We start from the raw sequence: 12,408 nt of genomic DNA, 5'->3' as shown, positions 1-12,408 counted from the left end.
TGCATCCTTGCTGAACAAATGTATTTGTTTCTTTTTTATGAAGTGCAGTGTTAACACCCTGTGTGTCTCAGGTACAGTCACAGTGCAGAGGTGCAGGTGCGTATGCAGTTCCTCACCTGTGTGTTCTCAACGCTTGGATCACCTGACCACTTCAGTGAGCATCTCTCTTTATCTCTCTCACACCGCTGCATGTCAGTATCACTCTATATGTAACTATATGAATATCCCGTGTGTGTGTGTGTGTGTCAGGGTTGAGTCTGGAGCAGGTGGACATCCTGTGGCACTGTTTAGTGGAGGACTCTGAGTGTTACGACGATGCTCTGCACTGGTTCCTGAACCAGGTCCGCAGTAAAGACCAGCACGCCATGGGCATGGAGACATACAAACACCTCTTCCTGGAGAAGGTCTGGCCCCCGTATCGTTAAGACACATCTTTTATATGATACGTGCCATGAGAGTGAATCTTTCATCAGATGATTCTCTCTCTCTCTCTGTTTCTCTCAGATGCCTCAGCTGAAGCCGGAGACGATCAGTATGACGGGACTCAATTTGTTTCAGCATCTGTGTAATCTGGCTCGTCTGGCCACCAGCGCCTACGACAGCAGCTCCAACTGCGAGGTTCACAGCAGCAGATCTCAAAATCTGTCCGGTTTCTCTCGATGTGCTCTCCCTGACCGTTCTCTCTGTCTTTCTGTAGTTGTGTGGTATGGATCAGCTGTGGGGAATCGCGCTGAGGGCTCAGTCTGCAGACATCAGCCGCGCTGCCATCCAGTACATCAACTCCTATTACATCGGCGGTCAGTGAACACAGAACACAGACTTATTTTGTATCATTACTGTAGAAAATTAACATTTTGATAACCCCTCAGTTTTAGTCGTCAAGTCACCTTTATTTTTTAAACACTTTATGCACTTCCACAGTATTAAACAAACTTCAAAGCTGAGGCAAATCCAAGTTCTGCTACAAATCAACTGTTGCTGAATAATTCAAGTCAGTTCAGTAACTGTGTCAAGTTCATTCATTATGAAATTAGCTCAATTGATTGATAAGCAAACTAGTGTTCAGTTATTCATCTGATGTCAGATCAGTGTTGATTAGATTTAGGGTGCTTTCACACTTGGTTCCATTGCCTGGTCCGAACCCGAGTTCGGTTGCTCCCCCCTCCCCCTCCCCCTGCCGGACTGTGTTCATATTATAATATTTGAGTCCGAACCGCGGTTTGCTTGCGTCATCAAGCCAGCAGCTGTTTACCCCGTTGCTTGGTAACGACAGCGCAGGAGAAGGCGGCAAATGCATAACATTACTCTCTGCACTTTTATGTATTACGTTTTTAAACTGTTCATTTTGTTGATAAAGCTTCGGTACATAACGGCGCTTGCGTCTGTCTTACGAATGTACTGAAAATGCTCTAAAGAACATTGAAGGCGAACATAAATGAGATGTACAGCTCTCTGCGTGCAGTGCGTCAGTCACGCTCATCAGGAAAGTGAGTGAAACACACACACAAACAAACAATTTCATCAAATAATTTGTCATTAAAAGCGGTTCACTTCCGCGATTTGGTATGATTGCGTTCACATAAGCAGCGAACCATACCAGAGTTCACATGAAGCGTACCCCAGACCACCGTTTTTAAGCGGACTTGGGTACGGTTCGCGGGTGCGCATCCGAGTACGGAAGACAGCGTTCACATCATCCAAACGAACCGAACTCTGACATCAATCGAACCCGGGTGCACACCAAAAGTGCTAGTGTGAAAGTGACACTGATTAAATCTGCTATCTGTGCCATTGGAGTGTGATGGTTGTGTCTTATTGTTTTGTATTATGAATATACGTGAGTGTGTTATGCGATGTGTTTATTATTATATGTCTGTGTGACCGCAGGTAAAACGGGTCTGGAGAAGGAGCAGGAGTTCATCAGTAAGTGTATGGAGAGCTTGATGATGGCGTCTGCTAACCTGGAGAAAGACGCCCACTCCAGCCTGACCATCATCGAGAGAGGACTGCTGCTGCTCAAAACACACCTGGAGGCCTTCAGGCGCAGGTACACACTGTTTACACCAGAAGTGGCATTTCTCCTTTTTTATATTAGAATTTAAACGGCCGCTGAATTGAATGTGTGTGTGTGTTCAGGTTTGCGTATCACCTGCGGCAGTGGCAGATCGAGGGCACGGGCATCAGCAGTCATCTGAAAGCTCTCAGTGATAAACAGTCTCTCCCGCTCAGGATCGTGTGTCAGCCAGCAGGACTTCCTGACAAGGTGCGCCTTCATCATCATCATCATCATCTTCCTCATCGTTAGTGTCTGCTCAGACGTCACGCTGAGTTTAATAAAGCTCTGTGTGTCTGTGCAGATGACCATCGAGATGTACCCCAGCGATCAGGTGGCTGATCTGAGGGCAGAGGTCACGCACTGGTATGAGAATCTGCAGAAGGATCAGCTCAGCCAGCAGGCACAGCTGCAGGAGTTCGGTCAGACGAGCCGCCAGCAGGACTTCCCAGGTACACGCACACAGAAAACAGACCACTGTGACTCTGAACCTCCGATAGAACGTCCACAGACTCTGACTGTCTGATGTATATAGCACACACACATGCACAAAAGCAAAGAACAAATAGCCCTGGAAGAAATACAGTGTATACTATAATATAAATGTCATTTATGTGTACAATATCTATTTATATGTAAATAATTATTTAATTTTTTTTGAGGGGGGTTATTTTATAGATTTAATTTCTATACAGAAATTAAATCTATAAAATAACCCCCCTCAAAAAAAAATTAAATAATTATTTACATATAAATCTCTAACTATATATATTTCCTTTTTCTTTTTTGGTGATTTAATATTTTGCATATTTTAAATATTGTATGTAATATAAATCTTTCATTCTGTCTATCTTTATATATCCACATATTATAATTTAAATATATTAAAATTACATTACATTAAATGTTTTTTGTTTATGTATGAATATTCATTTATATGCATGATATTCTTTTTCTGTGATTTTATTTTTTGGATGTATATAATATAAATATTTAATTTATTTGTAGAATATTTCTGAATCTATAGATTTTTCTTTTTTAAAGACTTGATTGACAAAATGACAAAAAAGACAAAATGATTGTTTACGTGTGTGTGTGTGTGTGTGTGTGTGTGTGTGTGTGTGTGTGTGTGTGTGTGTGTATATATATATGTATATATATATATATATATATATATATATATATATATATATAATTTGTGTACACTAAATAATCATAATTAAAATAAAATATTTTTTATTTATTGGCGTTTGTGAATTTGTAAAATTAGTTAAAACTTATCAGTCAGTGTGTGTGTGTTTATGTGCAGGTGGTCTGATGGGTCCGGTGCGCATGATCTCATCCGGACACGAGCTGACCACTGACTATGATGAGAAGACCCTTCACGAGCTCGGCTTTAAGGACATGCAGGTGACCAAACAAATCCACATACACCTGTGAGTCCACATGACTAGACATAAAACGCTAAGAGACGCTTGTGTGTGCTGTCAGATGGTGTTCGTGTCTCTGGGCGCTCCGCGGAGGGAGAGGAAGGGCGAGGGAGTCCAGCTGCCGGCGTCGTGTCTGCCGCCCCCTCAGAAGGAGCACATCCCCATGCTGCTGCTCCTGCAGGAGCCCCACCTCACCACCCTCTTCGACCTGCTGGAGATGCTGGCCTGCTTCAAACCACCCAGCCCCGACAGGCCCCAGCACAGCACTGAGGTAACGTCCAGCTCCACGCCTCAGACCCGGTCCAGACAGGGTTAAACCAGCATCCAATCCAGTGCGTTTCCTCCTGCAGAGTGTTCGCTGTGAGGAGCTGCACCTTCACGCGGAGAATCTGTCCCGTCGTGTGTGGGAGCTGCTCATGCTGCTGCCCACGTGTCCCAGCATGCTCCAGGCCTTCCAGAACATCTCCGATGACACAGTTAGTCACATGACCCATGTTGCCCATGCATTTAAGAGATTTCTAGCATCTGTTTGCCTGATTGTGTAAACAGCAAAAAAGATTCAAAGTAAATAAAACTAAGATTAAGTATGTTTTACAATATATCAATATGTCTTTCTACAAAATGTGTTGAAATTTATTAGCAGTTTCACATTAGGTTAAATTTGCATTAAACAAATATTCTTAAGCTTTTGGGGCAAAAATAACGGAATACATTATAATAAGTATTTTGTTTTTCATTTACTATGTATTTTTATACTTCAAAATTTCAAATTCAAAATCAGTCTAATTCAAAATTTCACGTTTAATTCAATGCATTACAATTTACTAGAAATTTCTGAGTTATAATTTGCATTAGATAAAATTTGCATTAAACAAGAAGTTTATAGTTCTTTGGGGCAAAACTGGATACATTTATGATTTGAAAAGAAAATGTATATATTTATTATATACAATTTTATAATTCTTAATTATTACTCTTAAGACTTTTCAGAGTCTTGCTATTTTATTATTATTTTTATTTATTTACCGGTGCTAGCAATTTCGAAGTGAAATTCTTTTCTGCATATGTATCTGTATAAACAAATAGTTATTTGTTTTTTGGGGGCAAAAAAACCTGATACATATGTATATTAGGGGAGCACCGAAATGAAAATTCTGGACCGAACCTGAAAATTCCGGATGCACTTGGCTGAAATCAGAAACCGAAACTGAAAATGTTTTGTAAATTCTTTTTATTATTTTATTAAATTATAAAGTAATTTTCAACACTTTTTAAAATTTTACTCAATTAATTAATTTCAAATTTAAATTTAAACTGAAAAAAAAGCATCAAAAGCTTGATAATGGCAATGAGTGGTGCCCCTGTTTTTGAAGTAAAAAAAAAAACTGCATCCATCCGTCATAAAACTACTAAAAAGCACATTCATAGAGCAGAATATTGAGAGGAGAGCGAAACCTGTGTGCTGAACACTCCTGGACTATCAAAAACCACAAATGCCATTTTCGGAAAATAATTCTTGGCTGCAGACATATCGATGCATATCTAATTTATATATATATATATATATATATATATATATATATATATATATATATATATATATATATATATATATATATATATATATATATATATATATATATATATATATATATATATATATATATATGCAGTTGTGTTCAAAATTATTCAACCCCCTTGACTTGCAAGACAATTTGCTGTGGAGGATAACATTTTATGAAATCAATTTAACAAAGGCATCAGTAAAGTATTAGAGAAAGTTTGTTAATACACTTTTGAGAGATTCTGAGAATGGAACATTGATGAATCATGATAAAATTCAAATTGACTCTAAACATTCATGTTCAAAATTATTCAACCCCCTTTGTGCAGAATCTTTTATTCTTTAAAATCACCAATAAACGCTGTCTGTAAGTGTTTAGAAGCTTCTGTCACCTCTCTACTACAGTTTTGGCCCATTCCACACCTGAAAAAGCTTTCAGATCACTGATAATCTTTGGTTTTCACATTGCCACTGCTTTCTTCAGATTCAACCAGATATTTGAAATGAGAATTAAGCCTGGAGACTGAACAGGTCACTCAAGTACATTCTGTGACTGATCCCTGAACCAAGCAGTAGTAGATTTGGATGTGTTCTTTGGGATGACCGGCCTGCAGGAAAGTCCATTGATCATCAGCTTCAGTTTTTGCACCAAAGGCATCACAATTCTTGTCAAAATGGCCTGATACTTCAAAGAATCCATGATGTCCTTCATACAGTCATGATTTCCACTTCCTTCTACAGTAAAGAAACCCCATAACAGGACTGATCCTCCTCCAAGTTTGAGGATGGAGATGGTGTTCTTCTGCTTATGAGCTTTGCCTTTTTTGCAGCAGACATCCCGCTGATCCATGGGTCCAAAAAGTTCCAGTTTGGTCACATCACTCCATAAAACATTCCTCCAGAGCTCCACAAGTCTACACAAATGAATTTTATCAAGTTCAAGTTGGCTTTTTGTTCTTCTTGATCAAGAGTGGTATTTATCAAGATGTCTCAACATGAAGGCCATACTTGTCTAGTGTTCTTCTTACACACTGCATTGAAATGGTTTTCCTCCTTTCATCGGGTCATCTTGCAAGTCTTTGGCTGTACATTGCAGGTTTTTCTCAGTTGCTCTGATTAAACATTTTATGATATTGTGCTTTTTCTTCCACACCCTCAAAGATTTTCTGGTAAAACACACTTTAAGCTAAGGAATAAGGCTGAGAGCTGTGTCTCTAGGAACTTTCAATGTCTTGGAAATCATCATATAGCCTTAGCCTTTCTAAAGTAATAAAATATTTCTTCTCTTTTGCTTTTGTGAGATCTCTGTTGACATTTTTGCTACTTAACTTCAATACATGCATGGGCCAAACTGTATGTGTAAGAGCTCAAGCTAATTCTGTTTTTAATAGAGTTTCTAAAGGCTTAATTGTGTTTTGAGACTGTTTTATTCCCCACCATGCAAATAAGTGATTTAAAAACAGCAATGTTGAATAGGGGTTGAATAATTATGACTTAGCAGTATTATAAAAAAATCTTATAACTCAAATATATTACATTATATATTGACAATATCACTTTTAATATGCCAGTGAACTGTTATAGATGCAAGTTTTATTATATCCTGGATCTTCAGAAAAGCTTGTATTTGTAAAGTACTGCAGTCTCTAGGGGGTTGAATAATTTTGAACAAAACTGTATATATATGCCATGCACTGCATGAAACTTGTGTTCATTGTGACTTTAGGGATCTGATGGTTTGTGCTGGAAGGATCTGTTGAGGATCAAGAGCCCTCATAAGCTGCTCTACGCTTTAGAAATCATAGAGGCCCTCGGCAAACCCAACCGCAGGATTCACCGCGAGTCTACGGTACACGTCCAGAATCACACTCGGATGATCTTCTTCACACATGCAGATGCACTCTTTCTCTTGAAACCTGTGTGTGTTTGTGTTTCAGGGCAGTTACAGTGATCTGTATCCAGACTCTGACGACTCCAGTGAGGAACAGATCGAGAACAGCAAGAACACCTGGAGCTGTAAGGTACAAACGCTTCCTCTCACACTTCCATCTGGTGCGGTTGTTCACTGACTTGTGAACTACCGCAAACACCAAATCTGTGGGTTTTAGCCAAATTATTATGTGATTTGTAGTTGTTAATGCGTGTGTTCCAGTCCATGCGCTCTGTGTAGTGTGCATTCGAGCTGAATGACAGACTGCACGTGTGTCTCTCCTGTAGTTTGTGTCGTCTGGAGGTCTTCAGCTTCTGTTGGACATTTTTAACTCTGCTATTTTAGAGCCGAAAGAGCAAGAATCCTGGACTGTGGTGAGTGTTTGACTTTGAAGTTAAATAAGTCCAGGGGATTTTCTGTCCTGCAGCTGTGGATATCATGTTTCTTCTCTTCTCTCGGTCTAGTGGCTGCTGGACTGTCTCGCGTGTCTGCTCAAGCTCATTTGTCAGTTTGCGGTGGATCCGGCCGACCTGGACTTGGCCTATCACGATGTTTTCGCCTGGTCTGGTCTCACGGACTCACAGAGGAAGAGGGCGTGGCCGGGGAAGTCCCGCAAAGCCGCCGGGGATCATGGGAAGGGCCTGCACATACCTCGTCTCACAGAGGTGTGAAACTGCTTCTGAATTGATTTTTCTCTGTGTATTCCTGCTTTTTTTCATTTTTGCCATTGTCTTCTCTGTCAGGTTTTCCTAAGTCTTGTTCAAGGCACCAACCTCATCCAGCGTCTCATCAACGTGGCCTACACATACGACAATCTGGCGCACAGGTGAATAACATGCGCGTAAACAAGATCCTTACTCCGTGAGGACTCCTTTTCATAAATCTTTTTATTTACTTACTGTTTTTTTGTGATTATCCTGCAGGGTTTTAAAGGCTCAATCTGATCACAGATCCAGACACGAGGGTAAGCACATCATTGGTTATATACATATATGTGAGGGTTTTGGCTTTTCTCCCATTATTGGAAATGTTTAGTTCATATTTATTGATAATGTTCCCGCAGTGACTCATTACTCCATGTGGCTGCTGGTGAGCTGGGCTCACTGCTGTTCTCTGGTGAAGTCCAGCCTGGCTGATAGTGAACATCTGCACGACTGGCTGAAGAAGCTGACGCTGCTCATCCCTGAGGTACACGAAAGAATGCCATGATTTTATCCTTCTCTGAAATTAATTCTACTGATCAAATTGAGGTTAAATGAGCGGGAAATGGTTATATCAACCAATCAAGCCATAGCTATTCAAACCAATAATAAAAAAAAACGAGCTCCAACCTACATTGAACTAAATATTTAAGTAAAGATGTTGAATATTCTGGGGAATGCATGTTAAATATTTTGTTAAAGACATTTATTTATTTTTCAAAAATTACATTTATGCATTTGGCAGACGGTTTATCGAAAGTGAATTGCATTGGACCTTGTCATTGCTGTCACCGTGCTCTGCGGTTTGAGTTTTGGGTTGTGTTTTTTTATTGTATTGTTGTATTGTATCTGCAGACGGCGGTGCGTCAGGAGGCGTGCAGTGGCCTGTATAAGCTGTCTCTGTCAGGTCTGGAGGGAGGAGAATCCATCAATAGATCCTTCCTGCTGCTCGCTGCGTCCACACTGCTCAAGTTCCTGCCAGACGCACAAGCCCTTAAACCCCTGAGAGTAAGTACAAACACTGACAATGTCTTTGTGCTTGTGTTAGTTTAATATTATTTATATACTATTTGTGTGTGTGTGTGTGTGTGTCATTATCATACAATATCATTTTATTAAATAGTTCTAAATAGTAGATTTAAATAAGAATTATTTTTTTTTAACTTCATTTATTTTATCTTAGTTTACATTTTTGTTGCTAAACTTTAGGGCTGCCCTTGACTAAAGATTTTTCTGGTTGACTAGTAGTCATTCATTTGAAACATTAGTCAAATAATTGTTACATAATCTGAGAATATTTGTTCTTTCAGAGTTGAATGTCTTTCTTTGAAAGCACACATTTCACTCTCTGTAGATGCTTTCATTATTTTACAAAAGCACAATATTTTGTTATGGTGAGTGCATCCAAATAAACGTAGAGGCTTTACAGATTAAAAAGATGTATTACTCCTATCTGCATGACAAAAATGGAATAGGCCTATTTCAAGAGCAAGCAATCGCACTGGTGCCTCCATCTGTCATGCTGTGAGTGCCCTACTGTTCAGACACTTGAATAGTCTAATGTTAACCAAGAAAAATGTGCGCTGAGCGGACATGTTAAGTTGCTACTTCTTACATATTTCAGCTGATAAGCCATATTTGAGGTCAATGAATGATAGGCATGTGTTTGGATGTAATGCATTACCACAAAATCCAGCCGTTAATGATCTGTCCGTCACTGACTGCGTGACCTCACCACTTCCTGTGGATTTTTTATTTATTTCGGTGACTAATAAAATTTTAAATGTTAGTCGGCTTTTAGGTGGCAGCCTTACTAATTTTTATGTGTGTAATTTAAATATAAATTTAATTTCATTATATGTATAATTCATAATAATTTATTATTTATTTTCTATTTCCGCTTCATTTCAGTGAACATTTTTTTTTCATAGATTGAGTTGTAGTAAACAATTACAACTCAGTGTTATTTGCCCATTAGATTTTTGTGATGCACAACTCCTTTAAATGTGTGTATGTGTGTGCGTTTCGCCGGTGCAGCTGGAGGATTTTGAGGAGGAGGCCATGTTTCACACCGGCTGTAAGGAGTATTTCTGGCTGCTCTGTAAACTCATTGACAACATCCACGTAAAAGACGCCAGTCAGACCACCCTGCTGGACCTGGACGCCCTGGCACGACACCTCGCCGACTGCATCCGCAGGTCAAACACGCTCCTTTTGCTTGGATTACAGCATCAGTTTCCTTCTGAAGCTGTAGCTTAGCCCTTGAGAGCGCAACCAGAAGCAAACAAACTCTTTTAGTTTTAATAAAAAATCACTGGTAACATTATGCTACTAAGAAAGTAAGTGAGCAAAAATGCACCATTTATCTTTGTAAATACGGAGCATGCTGTTGTTTTTCCACCTGCAGTCGTGAGATTTTGGACCAGCAGGACGGGGCGATCGAGGACGACGGTCTGACAGGTCTCCTGCGTCTGGCCACCAGCGTCCTGAAGCACAAGCCTCCCTTTAAGTTTTCTCGGGAGGGTCAGGAGTTCCTCAGGGACACGTATGACCTGCTGTTCCTGCTGCCCAGCCTGAAGGACCGACAGCAGCCCAAATGCAAGAGTCCCGCGGCCCGCGCCGCAGCCTACGACCTGCTGGTGGAGGTGGTGAAGGGTTCAGTGGAGAACTACAGACTGCTGCACAACTGGGTCATGTCCCAGCACATGCAGAGTGAGCACCACATCCATGAGTTTTTCTGTGAACATTTCTGACTTGTGTTGTCTTTAAATTAGGCTGATTCGATTTTTGGTAACACTTTACTATAAACTTCCTTACTTAACCTTAGTTCGTTAACATGAACTAACAATGCAAAATTCTTCTTAATGTTAATATCATTACATGTACTAAATCTTTTTTTTAATTAGAACTTTCAGATGTAATATTATATTTGTTAATATTATTTAATAAACCTGAGCTAACAGGAACTAACAAGGAACAGGTGTATTTTTATTAACTAAAATTAACAACAATTCATAAATACTGCAACAAACGTATTGCTCATTGTTAGTAAAAGCATTAACTAAAGATGGTTATTGTAAAGAGTTACTGATTGATTTTTTTAATCCTATACCTTATTTAGAGGAAGACATTGATTTATTATCAAGGGTGTCCTCATAAATAGATTTTAGGAGGTTTCACTATTTTTAGATCTCAAGTATTAAAAAACACAAAGTCGACATGAGATAATTTTTTTTATTGAAAAATTTTATATTCCCTCCCATTTAAATTTTTAGCAGTTTTATAACTTTGATTCTTTGTATTCTTGTTTATATTAATAAACAAACGTGCCTTGGTTTGATCTTTGGGGTTTGTTTGTTTGTTTGTTTGTTTGTTTGTTTTTAGCGTCTCATGCTCCGTATAAATGGGATTACTGGCCTCACGATGACGTCAGAGCCGAGTGTCGTTTCGTGGGGTTGACTAACCTGGGAGCCACGTGTTACCTGGCCTCCACCATCCAGCAGCTCTACATGATCCCAGAGGCCAGACAGGCCGTCTTTACCGCTAAAGTGAGTTCATAAGGCACAGTCTGATCTGATCAGATGTTTTCTATTTGTAATGTATTGTAAAATGTAATTTATTCCTGGTCTCAAAGCTGAATTTCCAGCATCACTCCTCCAGTCTTCAGTGACACACGATTCTTCAGAAATCAATCTAATATGCTGATTAGATGCTTAAGAAGCATTTCTGATTATAATCAATGTTGATGTAACGTAAGATTTTGCGTAAAACTATGACAATTCGTTTCAGGATTTTGCGATGAATAGAAAGTTCAAAGCAAGAGCATTTATTTTAAATAGAAATCTTTTGAAGCATTATAAATGCTTTTACTTTTGATCAGTTTAATACTTTAATATTTAATAATAAAAGGATCATTTCACTGTCGTGACATAAATGTGATAATACATGACAGGCCATGCATTACTTTAATTTTACCACTGTTCAAATAACCGAAGTGTGTATTCCTGCGTTCCTGGCTTTTTGTTTAATAAAACACAAAACACAAATGGATGTTGTTGGATGTGTGCTTTATAGTAACATTTGTGTTTGTGTCTGTGTTTATTTACAGTATTCAGAGGACATTAAGCATAAGACCACGTTGCTAGAGTTACAGAAGATGTTCACTTATCTAATGGTATGTGACTTTATCTCATGATGTAATCTCATGACTGCAGATGTGATTTTAATGTTTCTGTGATGTGCAGGAGAGCGAGAGGAAGGCGTATAACCCTCGTCCCTTCTGTAAGACCTACACGATGGACAAACAGCCTCTGAACACAGGAGAGCAGAAAGACATGACCGAGTTCTTCACTGACCTCATCACCAAGATAGAGGAGATGTCTCAGGACCTGGTACCACATCCGTCTCTGTGTGCTTTGAGGGAGTTTAGGGAAACGGTCACACACCTGTAATGCTTGTGTGCTTGTTGTTTGCTTGCAGAAAAACACTGTGAAAACGCTGTTTGGAGGCGTCATCACCAACAATGTGGTTTCACTGGTAAGATTGAGCTCTTGTGTGAATGTGTCTTTTCTGAAAGAGACCGGTCGTGGATGAGCGTTTCATTGGATATCCGTGTGTGTGTGTAGGACTGTGATCACGTGAGTCAGACGGCTGAGGAGTTTTACACCGTCAGATGTCAGGTGGCTGATATGAAGAACATCTATGTGAGTGTTTCTCGTTTTCACACTCAT

General features: G+C 39.4%; 1 protein-coding gene across 1 annotated transcript in view; it reads left to right on the top strand.

Moving 5' to 3' along the window:
- LOC132142784 (ubiquitin carboxyl-terminal hydrolase 34-like) overlaps positions 1–12,408 on the top strand; it is a 46,412-nt gene that overhangs the window by 17,797 nt on the left and 16,207 nt on the right. The window contains exons 20-44 of the mRNA XM_059552902.1: positions 72–154; positions 250–404; positions 505–618; positions 698–797; positions 1,888–2,047; positions 2,137–2,263; positions 2,358–2,505; positions 3,363–3,463; positions 3,545–3,754; positions 3,834–3,959; positions 6,774–6,896; positions 6,985–7,068; positions 7,265–7,351; positions 7,442–7,642; positions 7,721–7,803; positions 7,901–7,941; positions 8,041–8,165; positions 8,534–8,686; positions 9,716–9,876; positions 10,086–10,390; positions 11,063–11,226; positions 11,787–11,852; positions 11,923–12,069; positions 12,158–12,214; positions 12,304–12,381. Coding sequence (XP_059408885.1) covers positions 72–154; positions 250–404; positions 505–618; positions 698–797; positions 1,888–2,047; positions 2,137–2,263; positions 2,358–2,505; positions 3,363–3,463; positions 3,545–3,754; positions 3,834–3,959; positions 6,774–6,896; positions 6,985–7,068; positions 7,265–7,351; positions 7,442–7,642; positions 7,721–7,803; positions 7,901–7,941; positions 8,041–8,165; positions 8,534–8,686; positions 9,716–9,876; positions 10,086–10,390; positions 11,063–11,226; positions 11,787–11,852; positions 11,923–12,069; positions 12,158–12,214; positions 12,304–12,381 — 3,199 coding nt within the window. The remainder of the gene's footprint in view (positions 1–71; positions 155–249; positions 405–504; positions 619–697; positions 798–1,887; positions 2,048–2,136; positions 2,264–2,357; positions 2,506–3,362; positions 3,464–3,544; positions 3,755–3,833; positions 3,960–6,773; positions 6,897–6,984; positions 7,069–7,264; positions 7,352–7,441; positions 7,643–7,720; positions 7,804–7,900; positions 7,942–8,040; positions 8,166–8,533; positions 8,687–9,715; positions 9,877–10,085; positions 10,391–11,062; positions 11,227–11,786; positions 11,853–11,922; positions 12,070–12,157; positions 12,215–12,303; positions 12,382–12,408) is intronic.

This window comes from Carassius carassius, chromosome 6, assembly GCF_963082965.1.
Source record: "Carassius carassius chromosome 6, fCarCar2.1, whole genome shotgun sequence".
Classification (NCBI taxonomy): Eukaryota; Metazoa; Chordata; class Actinopteri; order Cypriniformes; family Cyprinidae; genus Carassius; species Carassius carassius.
The sequence above is the reverse complement of the archived record's forward strand: the minus strand, read 5'-3'. Positions and strand labels throughout refer to the sequence as shown.